The sequence below is a fragment of the Thunnus thynnus genome, chromosome 12 (genome assembly GCF_963924715.1).
Source record: "Thunnus thynnus chromosome 12, fThuThy2.1, whole genome shotgun sequence".
Taxonomy (NCBI): Eukaryota; Metazoa; Chordata; class Actinopteri; order Scombriformes; family Scombridae; genus Thunnus; species Thunnus thynnus.
The window spans coordinates 15,689,443-15,708,155 of NC_089528.1; the positions used below are offsets into that span (position 1 = coordinate 15,689,443).

Here is an 18,713-nt window from a genome sequence, read left to right on the forward strand (position 1 = left end):
TAAGTTAAATTCATCATGTAATGTGAAAGTAGTTGTCTCAGCCAAATATGCATTTCCAACATACAGTACATGCAGTATTTGTTCCAAAAGTCCAAAAGGTTAAATTCATTACTTTCCAAAGTTACAGCCTTGGCCTTTTATCTGTTTTTAAGGTATTAGTCATTACTTGTTCCAGATTTTATAACCTAATCCTAATTTCCATTTTCCATGTTAAATTTGTAGGCAAAATGAGAATCGTATTTAATCAGTTTCCCACTGACAGATTTAAAAGAGGAGTGAAACAGATTCACACCCAGATTATTTCATGCTAGAAACGAGCTTCTCAGCGATGCAGCATCATGTTGTATTACAGTAGAAATACAGTTCAAACCTACTTAAGGATGTTTTGTGTATAATGCAGGTGAAGCAGTTGTCCATATACTCACTGACTGTGACGGACATGTGCACTCACTCAGTAAACATCTTTGTATCTTAAAGTTTGAAACAGAAATTACAGAAATTAAATTTGCAAATTAAAGGTTACACTGATTGATGACCATTTATTTCTTGAGTGACAACTATAATTATGTAATGTAAATGCCATATCAGAGAATTTACATTTAAAGTCCTTCTTTTCTAAAGATTCAGTTTAACCCAAAGGATTGTCCTAAAAAATTAAAAAACAAACAAACAAACAAACAAAAACTAACCTTAGCTACTGTACCATAAGACCATGATCATGAGACTGAGAGGCTGAAAAAGGGGGAGAATCAAACCTCTGTACCACTACGGCTTATGTCAAGACAAAGATCATTATTTACAAATGATTAACAAATTCATAGGTCTTGTAGTCAAAGTAACAGAAATAATATATAATTGTCCATATTATACTATCATTACAAAACATAGTTGCAGAATTTCAAACATTTTGCTGTAAAAACAATCAACAGCTCAGATTTTATGGGCACACAAGTTCTTAAAATATATTAAACTGACATTGCCTCAATTGTCTGAAGAATTAAGATTATGTTTCTTTAATAGAAGCACTCTCAGCACTTGGTGAACAACTATCAGCCAGAGATCACTGAAGCTGCCCACAGCAAGGATCTCCATTGTTTCAAAAACTTGCGAAGCACTTCTCAGCAAGTGGGCTCAGACACATCTGAGGGGGAAAAAAGTGCTGCAGCCTACAGTAGCAAAATCCCTTATTTTCCAGCCCTATAGCTTAAATATCAGCCTTTGGGGAGCCAAGCTGTCTTACTCTGTGTTGAACTCTTGAGGCATGGAGGCCAGACAACAAAACACCTCTCAGCTGTGGTTAAGAGGCTTGGGAATCAACAAAGAACCCCCTCCCACCACCACCACCAAAAAAAAAAAAAAGAAACTGAATAGCTGAGGCAGTCCTGGACACATTTTGATATGAGCCAGCCTCATCTCTTTTCTCTCTTTGCTGTGCTCAGTGTGTATGTGGAGAAACAATCCTGACAAAAGTCAAAACCTGACAGCAAGAACCTTCACTGACTCCCTCACCCCTTGTACATCACACAAGTGCTATACACCTAATGAACCAGAAAAAAATTACCTCACTGTCCACAACTTCTTTCCAAATGTCATCCTTTATGTCATCCATCCTACTAACAGCAAACGATAGATATATCAATAGAAATGCAGAAAACTGTACACAAACACATATGGAGACATGAGTGAGTAAACATGGAATAGCACCTTCTAAGAAAAGTGCTCTGTGTTGGAGGAAAGGAGGATGTGTGAGATCGGCTATGTTGTTGTATGCTTTGTTAAGTTTGGGTTCACGTCTTCTCCAGAATATTATCTATCTCAGACTTTACCATTAACCTCAACAACATCAGACCACTGGGGAGGATGAAAAGCTCATTCGGCAGTCTTAAAACATCCCCCAATGTTCTATGCTCAAACCACAAACTTTAAATGGAATTACTCAAGTGTATGATCATTTTATACGACCACCATGACGAATCAAGCTCCTTTACTGCCACTTTTAAATCCTGTCTTAAAACCTTCTGTTTACCACTGTGTTTGATTCCCCTTTATCATTAATACCACCAAATGATTGCTGTATCTTTTTTACAGATTTTTACCAATGTGATTTTGTTGTATGTATTTAATTGTGTTTTAAATTTCATTGCAAAGCACTTTGTTTTTAAATAAGTTGAATTCAATTGACTATTAGTGAAGATGGATAAAGATTTTCAGCCAGGCATTGGCTGCTCTCTTTTACTTCTGAAAATATGCTCATAGCCAAACTGAATATTAACTCTGATCAGTAATAAAATACTGCTCCATTATAACACCGTCAGACTCATGAACAGTAAAAAAAAAAGGCTAAAAATTGAACCAGAAATATTTTTTTAAATTCTGTGCAAAACTCTTCCTTGTCAAAGCTTGTCGCCTACATTACCCACAATGCAAACAGATTCACTTCACTCGATTGTACAGATTCAGTTGTGTTGTGCTAGTAGTGGCTATTGCAGCCTTGAGTTGCTAGCCTTTAGCAGAGATGAGGAGTGAGCTACAGAGGTCTGGTAACCTCACTTCTTCCTAACTCTACACACCCTGATTTTTTTCATTTTTAATTTTTTTCCATCACTTGAGGCAATTTTGGACCCGCAAAAGGCTTTATGCAACTTGTTTTAATATATGCAGTAGTACTCCCGAAGACATGTAAACAGACTTTGAAGTGTAAAATCGGTAGAGTTCCCCTTTAACTCTCAGGCTAAGTGGAGAGGCAGAGGAGCAAACTGACACTCGAAGACCAAAATGCTGATAAAACCCGACACAAACAGAGCAGTAGACATGGGGAGACGGTGACAGAGCCAAAACCGGAGTAGTTGACCAATCCAATCAATGGTGTTATTTTCTCTCACACAAATGTCACACACAATGTGACATTTTCCACCAGAGCGGAACAGCCTGAGAAAAACAAACGGTGTGAGTGGAACAGAACCAGACTTTAAGTTTTCAATTAGGAAGTTTAATTAACAACCTGGGAGGAACCCTCTGAGGTTGGGGGAAAACAAGGCAGCCCCTGGTGTAACATGTCATGATCAGCCCTTCAAATGGAAGACTTTTGTCTTGTGTGTGTTTCTTTGTGCACATGTACTCAAATATACACATTACACAGAGCTTTGTGAAAACTGACTCTACTGTATATAGTATGTGTGTGTACTGTAAGTCTAGTAGCTGTGTTGTGATGAACAGCTGCCAGACATTTTTCAAAAACTATATTAATAAATTTGATATGTGCCCAAAGGTAGCGCTTGAATAAGCTCAGGGATTATCCCTCATTGTTGTTGTTTAGTTCCTTAGTGAAATCGAGTAAAACTAAAAAGAGCAATATCATTGAATTTAATTATAACTATGAAAGGTGTCCTTTTGAAGGCTGTGTTCTGGGACAACACGAAATTATATTGTGGAAAAAAGAAATAGTGTAAAGACCGAGACACCAGTGATTATTCCAAAATACATTAAAGATTGAGCTATGACACTTTACATGTTCATTTTGTAATTGCAGGATACATTTTTAATCCTGTTGGTATCATTCTGAAGAGAAAAGACAGAGCAACTGTAGATGTCCTTCCTCTTGAATGCAGGAATGTGATCTATTTGTGTCTTTTCTAGCCAATCATATTTCCCTTAGAAGGGCAAGAATTAATTTATTCTATTCCACTCAGAGGAGCAGAGCAACAAAGGCAAGCACCCAACCGTTTGCTTGATTCAATAAGTCATAGTATTCATAACAAAACAAAATTCTAGTCCTCTTTGCTTATTCCATGATGCTGCCTACATCACAGCAATTTTCAAAATTCTTTTATATGAGTCTAACCAGGGTAGAAAGGCTTGTTTCTGTTTCTTTTTTTTAGAGAAGCTGAGGTACATGATGCACTAGGCAGAGCATCTGTTTCCAAATTAGAATCACCTTAAACTGCCTAGAACATTTGTTTATTTATGAGTTACTATATGCATGCACAACACTGACATGGTTGTAGGTATACCTAATTTTCCTCAGCTCAATTTATGTTTTGAAGTCTCTGCAGCCCTGCTCTTATATGTTGTCAGAGTTTGTTTCTGTTTCGAGCAACACATCTCTGCTGCACTGCAGGGCAGATAGCTCTGGTACTCCTTGGGGGATATGAACTCCTCTGCTGACTGAAAAGTTTTTTTCTTATTCCTCCAGAACTCTAGAAAAAACAAAGTTCACAGAGCTGCAATTCAGCTAAACTGGAACAATTCCTTCACCCCTAACGCTTTTCTCAAGAGAACTGCCAATAAAGGTGAATATAATTAGAGATGTAGGTCACCTGGAGGAGAAGCAGGCAAAAGCTGAACTGAGAGTTCACAAGTTTAATCTTCATGGTAGCCTGATTCTGACCATGTCAAACTGACTACCAAGATATTGACCTCTGTGACATATGTGACTCTGTGCAAGGAATGGCACACTGTGTAGAAAAACCTAAAATCTACCTGAGTTGTACTGTCAAATGACCCATGATAATAATAATGTCTCCCTTTGATACATTTTCTTGAATCCTTTGTGTTGCAAACATGCATTCATCTAGGGCTGTGCGATATAAACAATATAAACACTGATTGCAATATGAAATGTCCTTGATTAGAAACAACTCACGTCACAGAAACAAAGCTTCTTACAACCAAAATGTAGACGTGTTTTAGGAACAGACAGCCATTTCTCCAAATTGGCTCAGCAGCACATTTGGTTGAGTTGGCTGAACATCTCAAAAGTTTTGTTTTAGTATAAAAAGTCAGATAGAAAGAGAGGAGAGACAAACTCCTTCAGAGGAAATTTTGTGTTTTTCTGTCGGCACAGAAACTGATAGTTCAACAGTTACATCAACCACATAAAGAACTGTAGCTGATGTTGGCGGTGTGGCAATACTAACACTGCTACTGTTTGGCCACAAAGCAGATGAGACAGTTCCAAACTGGCTGCAGTCCAACACTAAACAAATTGGGAATGTATACTGTTAACTAAGCCAGAGAAAGCCAGAGAAAGAAAGAAAATATCACAAACTTTTCGCTTGAAGCATCACCGTCCAGAAAAGCATTAATGGGGTGACCAGATGAGAATGGATGAAATTCGGGACAGGGGATTTGTTAGGGGAGTTGTTGTTGGGCATGGTCTTGTGGCCACGGTGAGCGGGGCCTCCAGTACATTACATTCAACGTCAACGATCTGTATTTACTGTTTTAATAGGCTATAACTAATCAAAACTTAGGTTTAGTCTAATTTTAGGGACAAATGGGACAGAATTCGGGAAAACTGCTTGTAATTCAGGATGGTCCCAGATTTTTTGGCACGTCTGTTCAACTTAAGCATGCAGAATGCAAGCACATAGTCTCAAACACCAGCGATTTGACCTATCCCCCTGGAACAAGCTGCGAGGCTCCAGTGAAAAGCCACTTGCCTCTAATATAATTCAATTCTACAATTAAAACCATTTTTCTAGTTCTGAATCCACTACTAGGTAATTTAAAGCTTAGGAGAATCTTTAAGCTCAACATAAATAGTGACTTAATTTATACTGTGATATATTTTGATATGGACTGAAATGAAAAAAAAAAATCTTGATCAACTTATTTGCTAAATCATACAGCACTACACCCATCTTTATATCCCTCCATGCAGCCATCAAATCAACTGCCACTTTTCTAGGTTAGGTCATTTTGGAAACTGGTGTAGTAAATAAACACTGGTTATTTTAAATATATTAAAAGTACCCTTTTTACATTAACTTTGTATAACATACCTCTATTGTCTGCATTAAACTTTATTAATCCCCTGGGAGAAATTGCTTGTCTTCATTTGAACAAATTAAGAAGCAGTGTGTAGCCACAACCCAGTGCCCCTGGTCAAAGGCACAAGCAGGAGAATTTTTAATATCTAACATGCATATTTTTTGGAGTGAATGAAACTGGAGCACCCGAAGGAAATCCACACAAACACGATGAAAAAATTTAAATTCCACACAAACAGGTTCCAGTGCAGCCTTGCGGTGCCTCCTGCTGTGAGGTGACAGTGTTAAGCAACGACTCACTGCACTGCCCACTGTACTGAGACCAGCTGAATAAAATGAATACACACGTGTTTGGAGGTTGGTGATGACGGTGCCGCTTGTGAGGGGTCCCTTCGTGGCGTAGAGACCTACAGAGTAGGTGGTGCTTGGCTTAAGATTGGACAGCTGGTGCTCCTGCTTGTTGCCTTCCACAAGGAAAGTATCAGCTGTCACTGAAAAACAAGTGAAACACAAACAAGGGTTTTTTACATTTTTACTACATTTACACCATCCCACATATCCTCTGCTTTTATCTTGCCTGAATAAATTACATTAAATCTCTCTGAAAAATGCACGTCAACATGAGAACAATTTCCATCTCTGCACTGTTTGATCACCTTTGGGGTCCTCTTCCAATTCAAAGGATTTCTGCACTAATTATGCTTTTGGGGAGTACGCTACAAAAATTAGGCACAGTATGAATGTCTTTTGCACTAAAATATGACAAAAGGCTCTTTAATATACCTAAAATACAAGACTGAGAAAACACTGATCTTGTCTAAATGCCTATTTAAGGTATTTCCATGACTAATACATCAGTCTAACCAATTTAAACAGAGTGAATACCGATAAATTACCATTCTATTACCATTTTCAGTTATGAAACACTGCCTCTAAATTGACAGACTGAGAAAATAATAGTGTAATGTGATATCAAACTGACTAGAAAGGATATTTAATATCAGTGCTGGAGTGTCGATGGCTTACTGGCAAGATCTTATTTTAAGATTCATGGTGATAATGGTGAGAGCTGTATCAACTACTAATGTTCCCATTAGGATGGTTCCAAAATGTGTAAAATCGGGATTTTTTTTTAAGCTGACATCTGACCTTTAAGTGTGTAACCATCACAGTAACAGTAATGTTTGTTGAGTATGGCTTAGTTACTACTGTTGACATGTACAAATCTTATTTTTTGCACAATGAACTATGAGTCTATTTTTATATGAAGTTTGGTTGACAGATACCATGATGGTTTAGATTTTATATGGGTATTAATGATTGCCTATCTAAAATCTATTTTGTGATGCAGGACAGACAATATGAGGTTTATTGACCTTGGTTTAATACATTGACACTCAAGGGAATTTGTCCACAACTAAGATTGCAGTTCTCTAGACCCTGGCTGGGGCAGGTTTCCAAATATCTGTCCAGCATATAGATACTGTCTCTGTATCTGAGATGATCTGGCTGCAATCCAGTAGGTCAGGGTGTAATTTACACATTGACTCCGAGAGCTGAGTAATACAGATTTCTTTGGATAACTCCAGGCGCGGCTTAGTCAGTGAGGTCATAATGCAAATGAAAAATTTGCTTCTTGTAAAATGTTTTCAAACCAGTTCATAAAAGTCAGAGAGAAAATAATAGTTGAGATCTAGTGTTTGACTGGCGAGTTAAAGAAATACAGTATCTTTGCAAAGGCTAGTGATCTTTGCTTGAAAAATAACATTCCTCTGAAACTTTTTATACTTTACACAACACTCTTGCTGTACATATCAAGCTGCTTTAAGCTGTATCTGCGGCTGGTTTACTTATTGTAACTTGTCAGATATCCCCTTGGTTCAAGGAGCAAATTATAAACTGACTCAGAGAGGCCAAGCAATATGACTTATATCTTTTACCTATCTGGATATGGGTGTCAGACGGTGAAGATATGAGCATGCCGTGTAATAACTGCAATGTTTGTGCCAAGGATTCGTGGTTCAACTGAGCATAATGAACTGTTTTGAAAGCAAGATAAATGGATCCATGTTGCCTCGGAGGACGCATCACACTGATCTCACTTCTTAAAGGGAAAACCTTGATGGTACCCGTCACATCTCCCCACAATGAACTTGAACGATGTAAAACAAATCTGCTCATTATACTCGGACTCTGCAGTCTGATCTTACCACAGTCAGCATTATGATTGTCTAAGATTTCAATAATTTAATTGTGCAGAATGGATAGAGAGCTGTTCTCAATAACAAGTTAGTAAGTAAATATTTATGTATACTGTGCCTTTCATAAAACATCAAACATGAAAGCATACAGAGAACAGCATCAATATGAAGCTGGATGTGTAAAAATGTGATTATAGTGGACATTATTTAGGACATTATAGTGGTGACGGCTGAATTTTTCATTATTTGCAGCTGTACTGGGTGTCACCTGACATCCCAGAAGCTGAGGTATCAAAAGAAAAAGGCATTGATGATTTTATCCAGATGACTAAATTGGTTTAATTCCTCTCCATTAGAGATAGTTAATCCATCCATTGCCTAACAAACAGCAAATGAATGAAAGCCTTTAGATAACAGTCCTAATAACTTACCCTGGTTGTGTGTGAGGGTCAGCACGTAGTTGTCAACACTGGACACAGGTGGATTCCACCTCAGCAGGGCTCCTTGTGGAGTGATGTTGAGGGCTGTCAACTCAGATGGCATGTCCATTGCTAGGATTACAACAGAGCAGAGGAGGACATTGTGAAAAAACAAAAATATAATGCTAATATATAGTGACAAAAACAACTATAGCATGAGGCTGTTTTTAGGAGATTTATTCCCAGGATGTCTCTGGGACATTTTCAATGTCATACAGCCAATATGAGAGACATAGAGATTAGTAAAAAACTTGTTTTGTTACATTTTTGTTGAATATAATACAAATTGAGAGGATCAATGCATAACATAATACATAGCATAGATGTTAGCTGCTGGTTATGACTGGATTTCTAAGTTCTCATTCAATTTGTTCCCAGGTAAAGTAAAACATATCAAAAATTAAAAATAATTTTCCAAGAAAACACAATTTGTCTGGACAGTCTTTTGCATTTGACATCTCTTTTATCTAATTTTCCAGGTATATCTACCATTAATTTGTACACAAACTATGGAGCTGTGTCAAATTTGCCTTCCTGTTCAAAGATGTAATTTTGCACACAGTGAATCATGGTACAATAGCACAGTCATTAAATATCAATTACACCTAAACAATTTTGAATGGAAGACAATTATTCAACCCACATCTGAATGATAATTATAGAGACCCAGAAATAGAACACCTCTGCATTAAAACTAATTAACAATGACTCTTTGCCATTTTGATCACTGTTTCCTCAATTCTAACACATCAGAGAGAAATTATATAGTCAAATATGCTGTAGAAAGTCTCAGATATTCTCCTGATACCTACTGTTTCCCCACCCTCCTCCTAATTTCATTCCTAGACTGCTGGACATGCCAAAATTGAGTTTGAATTTAATTATACCTTTAACCTCAGTGTTTCAACCCCAATTTCTCCTCAGGCGTGTTATTTTGGCACAGAAGAGAGTGTGGCAGGAGAACACAGAATACCGCATGTGCTCCAAAGCTCTGCCCGGATGAGGTAATTAATATTGCCCTGCCCTCATCAGAATAAAAAGAGAATTGTGCTCATTAACACACCGTAGTGAGTTTGAGTCTTTCTTATCACTGGGACAGATGAACAAACTTGATTAAAATCATTACTTTAATTGCAAAAAGGTTTAAGTGAATTTCATGGAGGTTTGCCAAGTCAATTAGATTGGCAATGGAGATGGCCAAAAAAGAAAAAAAAATAAACAGGCCATCCTCTTTTATCAAAGCCTGTGATAATCCAATCATCGCCCTCCATCTTCTGATTGCACCAGTGAATCACTTAAGCCAACTATGTTATGTTTGCATTTGGATCTCTATCAGCAAATCAAGCCCCAGCGCTTAAGATCATGTTTGGATTCAGGACACGTAAAAAAAAAAGGAAACTGCTCCATGACCACAGTATGGGGCTGCAGTGCAGTCACATGCTAATAGGAATCTTTGCACAATTAAACCTCGAGTCTCAGCTGCCAACAAGCAATGCATGCTATATTAAATTAAATATAGGCAAATTAAATCCTGGGATATATGCAAGTACGGACATTGATGGACATTCCAGAAAAAAAAGCTGCTGTTAACACAAAACAGCATCAAATTACAGCACTGACTGCAGAGTGAATTACAATAAAGCAGCACAAACACTGGCATGATCCTTCAACATTGTTATTATAGCTGTTAAGGTAAAGATGGAGAAGTCCTTCCTCAGATAAATGTGTTTTAATTCAAGTTTGTTGGGTAAACTTCAGGAAAAATGTTTCATACTGACTATTTGTGCTTTGCTGAATACAATATTTTAGGAACACCCCAGCTGTGTTGTGTGGCCATGAGGTCAGTCTGCTTTGTGCTGTGCCTGTGGCCATTATGTAGACCAGACTGCAGCAGACTACAGTTAGTAAGTAACGCCGGGCTCTTTCACTCCCCATTCTATCTCTGCATCCCCTCTCATTATTGTGGAAGCTGCACTGCTTCATTGTACAAAAAAAGCAGGTTATCAGTGCGTGAGTGCATTCTCCACATTAACCCCAGAGCTGCATGGGATGTATTTGTGGCATAGTACTAATACTGCCATGCACCAGCTGCATTTAATCCACACACGGTAGCATGGACAAGCACTGTGAGTCTGGGCCCGCCCACTGAGACACCTGTGCCCGCCCTGGATGAGCCTCTGTCTCCATCGAGAAAACAAGCCCAATAGCCTTCCTGTTACATGTATATAACTGTGCATAATTATTTCTGAATATAGCCTACTAGGCTGTCTTTATTACAATGTTGCTATTCTGTGGATGCAAATCACGGTTATATTAGCTAATGTATTGTATAACTGCCATGTTGCTCTACAAATGTCAAAGCATTGAGTCTGAAGCCTAATTATTTTGACAGCACTTTTTGAAAAAGTCTCTATTTTTTGTGTTTTTTTAATGTTTGGTGAGTAGCCTTCAGCCTAGGTCAATGCCATAGTAGCTTGGTTTCATACAGCTGTTCTGTTACATACGTGATGTCATTGAATCAGATAATGTTAACTGTGCTGTAGGCTGCAGCCACCAGGCCCACAGTGTTCCCATTTAATGTTTTAAAAATGATTAATCATTGACAGTGTGGTTACTCTGTAGTGCAGATACGCCATAATGTTGACGGAAGACTCAGACTGTTGCCTGTGTTGTTGAGTCAAGTCAAATAAATGGAGAGACCCTCTGAAGATATATATATGTATATATATATACACATACATATATTTTAGTCTTTGTTTATGTGTGAGTGAATGTTCAGCGCTGCAGACAGTGCCGCTGTGTCGCTGTCTCATTGGCGTACTGACACAGAGATGAAAGGGGACCTGTTGTAGAGAAACCCTCATTAACAAGAGGCGTTTAGCTTATCCAAAGAAATAAATCTATTTAGAGATATTTGCTTACCACAGTTCTGTGAACTGACAAGGAATGAAATTAATATGCTTTGTAACTGAAATATGCTAATGGCTTTCTACTATGATTTGTCTTATGTTATGTTGAAAAATCATTGTGGCCCCCCTAGAAAATTTAATGCCCATCTACAAATTTGTTTCTCCTGCTGGGTTTAATTTAAGCTGCATGTGAGCTGCAGGAAAATGTTTCAACACTGATTATAGATTCTGAATGTACCATATGCATAAACAAGAAATGCTTGTTGATACATTTATTATTATTAGATGAAAAGTGAGACATGACCAGTCATTACATGTAATCAGGAGGTAACTATTAGCTATTGGTTTTGTGCAATTTAGCTGCTGGACCTGAATGATTCATTAAGTAAATGGCCATTATGTAGATTCACAGGAAGTAATCATTAGCATAATATTAACATAATATCAAGCAATCTTCTCTTAAGAGATTAACATAAGTTATTTCTGAGTGTGCACTCTTGAGCCACAGGGTTATTATTATTATTTTTATTATTATTATTATGATCCTTCATTCAAAGTTACTCAGGAACTACTTGTCAGTTCATTCAATCAAAAAATTAGTAGTTATTTGCAGGTAGGCCCCTTACCTGTTCCTTATTAGTTACCCTTAATTTTCTGTACCTTTTTGTGTGTTGCTGGAAAATAATAGATCAACATGTGTTACCGTAAAATAGTGATCAGCACTTGGTTTAAATGACCAATGTTACACGTTTAATAGTTAATGTAAGTGCTCTCTTGCAGCATTCAAGTAGACACTAGAGTGCTAACCTGAAAACTGCAATCTGCTGCACACTACAGACAAGTCCAGCCTAACAAGCCATACTGTTTTCTGACAAGAAGAACAAGGATTACAAAGATGAACACCACGCACTCCCCTTTCGTTCCTCACAGTTCGTCTTTCTCTTCTTTTTCTTTTGATATATCTGTATCTATATCTGTTGAATCTCTTTTGGTAAATTATTCTCCTTTCTGACTCTGATCTCTATTTTTCATCTATTCACTCCTCTATCCCTCTGCCAGGCAACATGTCCTTTAGACGTGTATGTTTCTCTTAATTTACATTTTATCAGCCTTGGTTCCTTTAAACATTTATCTTTATGTGATTCAGTGTTCAATAGGATTTTATGGGATATTTTAACCAGACATCCACTTAAATTACTCTTCCTCATCAATCTACTCTAGAGATAGTGGGTTAGAAAAAAATAGATAATTAAGGAGGACTTTAATGGTCTTTTTTTGAACTTCAGTTTTGGGAAGAGTGATACTTTACTAGGGGTCCTGTTCCAACCCAGTCTCACATCAAAATGTGCAATAGCTACATTGGGCCATAGTGCAAAATCTATTAGTTTAACAATAACGGCTCTAATATTGTGAGATGCCAACGTTTGTTTTTTGTTTCATCTATTCTTTTCTATTGGCCTGCATCCATGTCACATGACTGTCGGGTTTCTGTCCGTGAAAACAAAAAATGGCTGCCTTTTATTCTCAGTGGAAAATGCTATATTTTATGGTAGTTGTGACTTCAAAATGTGTTTTGATAACATTTCTAGGGTGAAATGTGCATTTTATTTTCGTAATCTTCATTCAGTGAATGTATATAATGTTTAGTTATTATATCATTGCTATGGTGGTTGCTATAGATGCAGCTATCGCTGGAACCATGTAGTTGCATGTTGTTTGAATCATTGTCTGTGCGTTGTGTAGTGTAGCTGTGTGTAGCCCATAGACTGTATAAAAATAACATATCACCCCAGTGTCTCCGGTTTAACAGCACTGTGCTGTGCAGGTGACAGGTGAGTTTACAGTGTTTGTGCTCTGAAAGACTTCATGGCACAGATATAAAGTCAAGCAGCTGATCGACTGTTAATCCTATGGTCTATCTGCAATAACAACATAGGTGTTACTTTGTTATTAGGCCATCACCCAGTTGGTGTGCTGAATGATTGAGACCGACATACTGCCAATCAGTGTGGTAAAGGGCGAGGGATTGAAAAACATAGTTCAGTACATCAAGCCCGAGTATGTTATGGCATCGAGAGCCACTAAACTAAATGCATTGAAAACACTTTGAGGTGAAGAAGGATGAGCTAAAAGTCAAGCTAACCAGGATAGACAAGCTAGCTCTGACCACCTACTGCTGGACAGCTCTCACAAACGGAAGCTATGTTACAACTTTTCTTCACAATTAAGCAGTTTGTTATCGGCTAATGGATGTTGGTCTATTGAAAGCAAAATTAACTGAAACTGGCATCTCAAGTTGTGTTATTTTATGTAACTGTTTGATGATGTTCTTTCAATAAATAGTGTAGATTTTAGAGCGCCCCAGGGATGAATTGAACTTGAAATCCAGAATTTGAAGCTTTGTGACTAGCTGACTGGAGGACCAAGAAGTATTTTTCTCACTGTCACCATGTCAGTGTTTTCTTTGAATGTTATCTTTAACATTTCTCAACACAAAAACACAAAAATGTCCTTGATAACTCAACAGTACGTTAATGTTAAGGCCATCAGTTTTAATGATTTCTCCTTTGATTCTGAGAATAAAGTCTTCTTTTTGGAAGAGCATTGTGTTGTGGGTAATTTGGCGTGTTTGACTACTTTTTTCGGTTTCTGCTATTGGTGGGCTTCAGCGATGGCATTTTTTCAGGCTTTTTTCAGGCTTTCAGAAAGCCTGAAAAAATCTTCATAAAAACTGACAAACTAAACATCATATACATTCACTGAAAAAAGATTAGGAAAATAAAATGCATATTTCTTGCTAAAAACGTTATCAAAACGCATTTTAAAGCTTGAACTATCTTAAATTATTGCGTTTTCCACTAAGAATAAAAGGAATGTCAGCCATTTTTTGTTTGTTTGAGCAGACAGAAACAGATAGAAGCAGACTAATAGAAAAGAATATGCCAAAAAAAAAGTAAGCATCTCACAATTTTATAGCCATTATTGTGAAACTAATATGTTTTGAGCTGTGGACCAACGTAGCTATTACACATTTTGATGTGAGACTGGGTTGGCAAAGTGAAATATGTCTCCTTGCTATTTCAGCCATTCTGACAATAATTTATTACAGAAGTAAAGTAAGTAGCAACTGCGGCGTTATTCAAGTCATTACATACTTGGCCAGGCAATGTTGGATTACTCTTCCAAATCCCCTGTTTGCGTATTGTTGTTGAAAGCGGTATTAAAATGTCCCTGGTTGGGCATTGTGCGTTATGAGGAAAATGTTATTTACCACTTCTAACAAGCTTGACTTCAGAGTTATGTTCTTTTCAGGCTATTACAGCCCCAACGGCTCTGCTCATTGTAAGCACACTGGGATTGTTGGGAAAGGAAGCTGATAATAAAGAATTGTGGGGGCAGAGCAAGACAGAGATGAGAAAGAGAGTGAAAGCGAGAGAAAGAGTCTTTTAGCTTATTTTTTCTTGCTGGATTCTTGAACCTGCTGGCTCCTGGTGAATCAGGTCTCATTGGCATGCAAACACACCTTCTGCTCCCCTTCCCTCTCCTATCCTGTGCTCTCTTAAGCTCCCTCGCTCACACACACATACTGATGATTATGCATACAGCACTGGGAGAGTGTGTTAATCTTAGGTTAGTGGAATTCTTTCACAGAGAGGAACGGTGTCCCATATTTACATGCGTGTGTGCAAGTGAGGTTTGTGGGGTTTTTTTAACTTCTGATTCTGTGCTAAGTTAAGAGTCTGAAAACAAGAGCTTGAGAGTTCTCACCTACAGTATACTGAGGAATTGGGGGGAGTGAGACACAGAAAGAAGATTAAAGAAAGAGGAAATGAAGCAGAGGGGAAATGGAAAGATGACAGACTGAGGATAGAGGAATACTGAAAGAGAAAGAATGGTAGAGAGAGAGAGGCATAATGATACAGGAGGATAGAAGTGACGCAAAAGGATAAAGAGATAAGCAAGGGAGGGAGGCAGAGAGATAGAGGAAAGTGAGATGGAGTTCAGAGTAGGTTACCAATTACTGGGTCATGGAGTGGACAATTTCATCTATTGCAGCAGCAAAGATTGCACCTCCTGCAAAGTCAGCTGTACCCTCAGATTTTGTCTGACGTCTATGTGTGTGTGAGTGTGTATGTGTGTGTGTGTGTGTGTGTGTGTGTGTGTGTGTGTGTGAGTTTGTTTCTCTTTTTAGCACATATTTGCCAGTGTGCAGCTGTTATTATAGTGGAAATAACAATTGGTCTGAAAGTCTTGCAGAGAAAGAGGAATCCTTCGTTCATTTTACATGGCAAACAAACGTCCCTGTGCCGCCCACTCGCTGTGGGATGTATATCAAAGAGTTGTAGTTGAAGGCTAGAGGAATACGGCCAGCTTTGATGCAATGAAATTTGCTATTGCACAAGAGTAAAACATTACAAAAGCCCATTGAGTGTAGATCACAGCATTTAGGCCAGGAAAATACATACAGTGGGTGCCTTGGACTTTTAGTGGACATGGTTGTAACAAATGATCAAACCAAATAGGCAGCATCCCCAACCAACATACCGCCAGTACAACAGAAGCACTTTTCTAATCAAAGCAGGTTGTGTTCTAACCTGTTTCAGACAAACGTGTGTATACATCAAAGTGATTCATAAAAGTCTTGTGTTGTGCTTACTGACACCTGTTTCTGTTGGTCTGAGACACAAATGACCGATGAAAGCTTTGTAGGTGGGATTGGAGCTAGATATACAGTAATTTAAATCACATATTTCTTTGACCATCTCAAAAACATTGAGTTAACTCCTCATAGCAACTACAACCGCAGCTTTCTTCCTTCCAGCTTCGATTGGTTATGGCAAAAAATAAATAAATTCTGGATTCTGTTTGGTTGGAAGGTGTGGATTAACTTTTAGTAACCAGACAATATAGCTGGACACCTATGACACAAGTGTTTGTTTGCAGTCATGTGGCATTATTAAAGAAGTATTGGTATTGGATAAAAACAGCAACAGTGAGGCTTAAGAGCTTGGATTTGATGTTATTTGTGTAACCACCAACAACAACCAAAAAAAGATAAGTACTTTTCATTGACAATCAGGCAAATGCATTTAAAGTAAAAAAAAAAAAAAAACAGGCTAGTGCAGATGCAGTGTGTGTGGTTGCTCGTTTCCTTGTTAGCTCTTACTGTACCTGTGAAGACGGAGGTGCTGACCACTTTGCTCTCTTGACTCCCTCTGACAGCGTTGATACTGATCTCATATTCTGTAGCAGGAAACAGACTGGACAAAGTGTAGTTGGTGACATCGCTGTCAATCACCACACTGTCCACTCGACCTGCAGGAGCCACCAGAGAGAGACCAACATCAGAACATCAGAGATGCTGCCATCACATTGATCTTACTGTACATTTCTTCCTTGTCTTTATTAAACTGCCATGTATAAGACAATCACGGAGTAAAAATTTAATCAATGCAGAAGTCTAATTAAAATTTTAATTAAAATTCACAGATAAAGTGTTATTCAGGTATTGGAGAGTGTGTAACAAGGTGCTTTGCTACAAAATGTATTTCACATGAGAGACCTGCAACAGCAAATGCCATGTTCATTTGACTGGAACAAGGCAATACAGTGTGTCATTGTGTATGCTAATATAATAGATATCATAATATGCCGTATGTAAAACATACACTACCTCTGGCTGACTGGTAGGACAGCTTATAGTATTCAAAGGGAGCCATTGGTCTGATCCATGAGATAGTCAAAGCGTCCTCGCTCACATCTGAAACAGCCAACTCTTTTGGTGGGTCCAAGCCTAGATGCAGGAGTTTGGGAAGGGAGGTGTTAGCATAGGAATAAAATGGTCCACAATGGACAACATGGGAGACTGAATGTTCTAAACTATTCTCTGAAAGAAGAATCTTGCTGTCATGGTTGACACATACATTTATTCAGATTCTATAAGTACAACAGAAGTCCTTTATGGTGTGTATTATATTGCAAGTTCAGGAATCTAAGAGAATCTGTAACCTTGAAAGCACAAGTATTTGAGTACTCCTTGTTTTGTCAATTCTTTTTTTTATCTCCTCCTCATTACATTTACATAAACAGACCTGTCCTTGGTCTGTGAAATCACATGCATTTTGATGCAAATTTGCAAACAAACAAAAGAAAAACAAAAACAAAACAAAACCAAAGAAAGAAAGGAAATAAAAACACCATCAAAAGACATCCCAGGAAATATGCATCCAGCTGAAAGACCACAATGAGCAGCATTAGCATTGAGACTGAGCAGTGCTTTCTCAGGAGATTTCTACCCCTGCTGACAATTTGTTTTATGTGTCTCCTGAGACTATCAAGCTGGAATGGAAAAGGTTATGGCGAAAACAATAGGCCTCATGCATGAATGTTTTCTTATTTTTCTTATATTTGATCTTGCACAAAGCAGTAAGAGGAAAATAAGAAAATCCTACGTGGGATTCAACAAACTCTCTTAACTGCCTGAACTTGTCGTAAATCGCTGGTTTCAGCCTGATGAATGCCACCTGTTCGTAAGGAGGTGTGCGTTCATGAGATGTGATCATTAGCATAATCCACATCCCTAAAATTGCCATATAAGGTTCCTTGTTCCGCTCCGTTTGTGGGCGAGTTTCATTCACAACACTTTTTACTTATATATTACATTTTTTGTTAATTTTAGTAACATATATAAACTCCAAATTAATACAGATTAGGACATCATAATTGTAAGTCAAACAAATATTTTTCCCCAGTGGAGAAAGGCAGAGACAATCTATTCATGACACGTACGACAGGTTTGGACCATTTTGAATTTTGTTCATACCAAAGAGAAAAATTCTTCGTACAAGAAAATTGATGAATGCCACAAATGTTCTAAAATCACTTGTATGTGCATCTTAAGGAAAAATCTGTTTGTATGAGTGCTTCTTGCATGAGGCCTTGCATGTGAGCAAACAATTAAACTGAAGGTACATCTATAGCTGTGAGAGAATAAAATCAAAGCAAGGAAATAGAAGAGAAAAGAAAAAATTACAGGAAAAAGAGGAAAACGAGATGAACACATCACTTCCATCTCTTGTTATCGACAAAGAGCAAAATGAGCCACACTTGTAAACCAACTACACCACCCCCTCTCTCCTACTTTGAAAAGAATAATGGTTATTATCCACAAGTAGAGGGGGCAATTTGTAATTCCTGACTTTGAACTAATTTATATTCCACTATGAAATACAGCAGCATCTATGTAAGTGGTGATTATTCATGCTTGCATATCTCACTAATTATGTTTACTTTGGTAAAGGTGGCAGCCAGGAATAATGGCTAAAAAACTACAGTCCTGTTAGAGATATCTAA

At 37.8% G+C, this 18,713-nt stretch overlaps 1 protein-coding gene across 6 annotated transcripts in view; it reads right to left on the reverse strand.

Moving 5' to 3' along the window:
* The window catches only part of tnr (tenascin R (restrictin, janusin)), a 188,583-nt gene that overhangs the window by 26,031 nt on the left and 143,839 nt on the right, over window positions 1-18,713 (reverse strand). For all 6 annotated transcript variants that reach the window (XM_067605816.1, XM_067605818.1, XM_067605819.1 and 3 more), the window contains 4 exons: window positions 17,035-17,154; window positions 16,533-16,676; window positions 8,404-8,523; window positions 6,119-6,262 (listed from right to left, as the gene is read on the reverse strand). In XM_067605816.1, coding sequence (XP_067461917.1) covers window positions 6,119-6,262; window positions 8,404-8,523; window positions 16,533-16,676; window positions 17,035-17,154 — 528 coding nt within the window. The remainder of the gene's footprint in view (window positions 1-6,118; window positions 6,263-8,403; window positions 8,524-16,532; window positions 16,677-17,034; window positions 17,155-18,713) is intronic.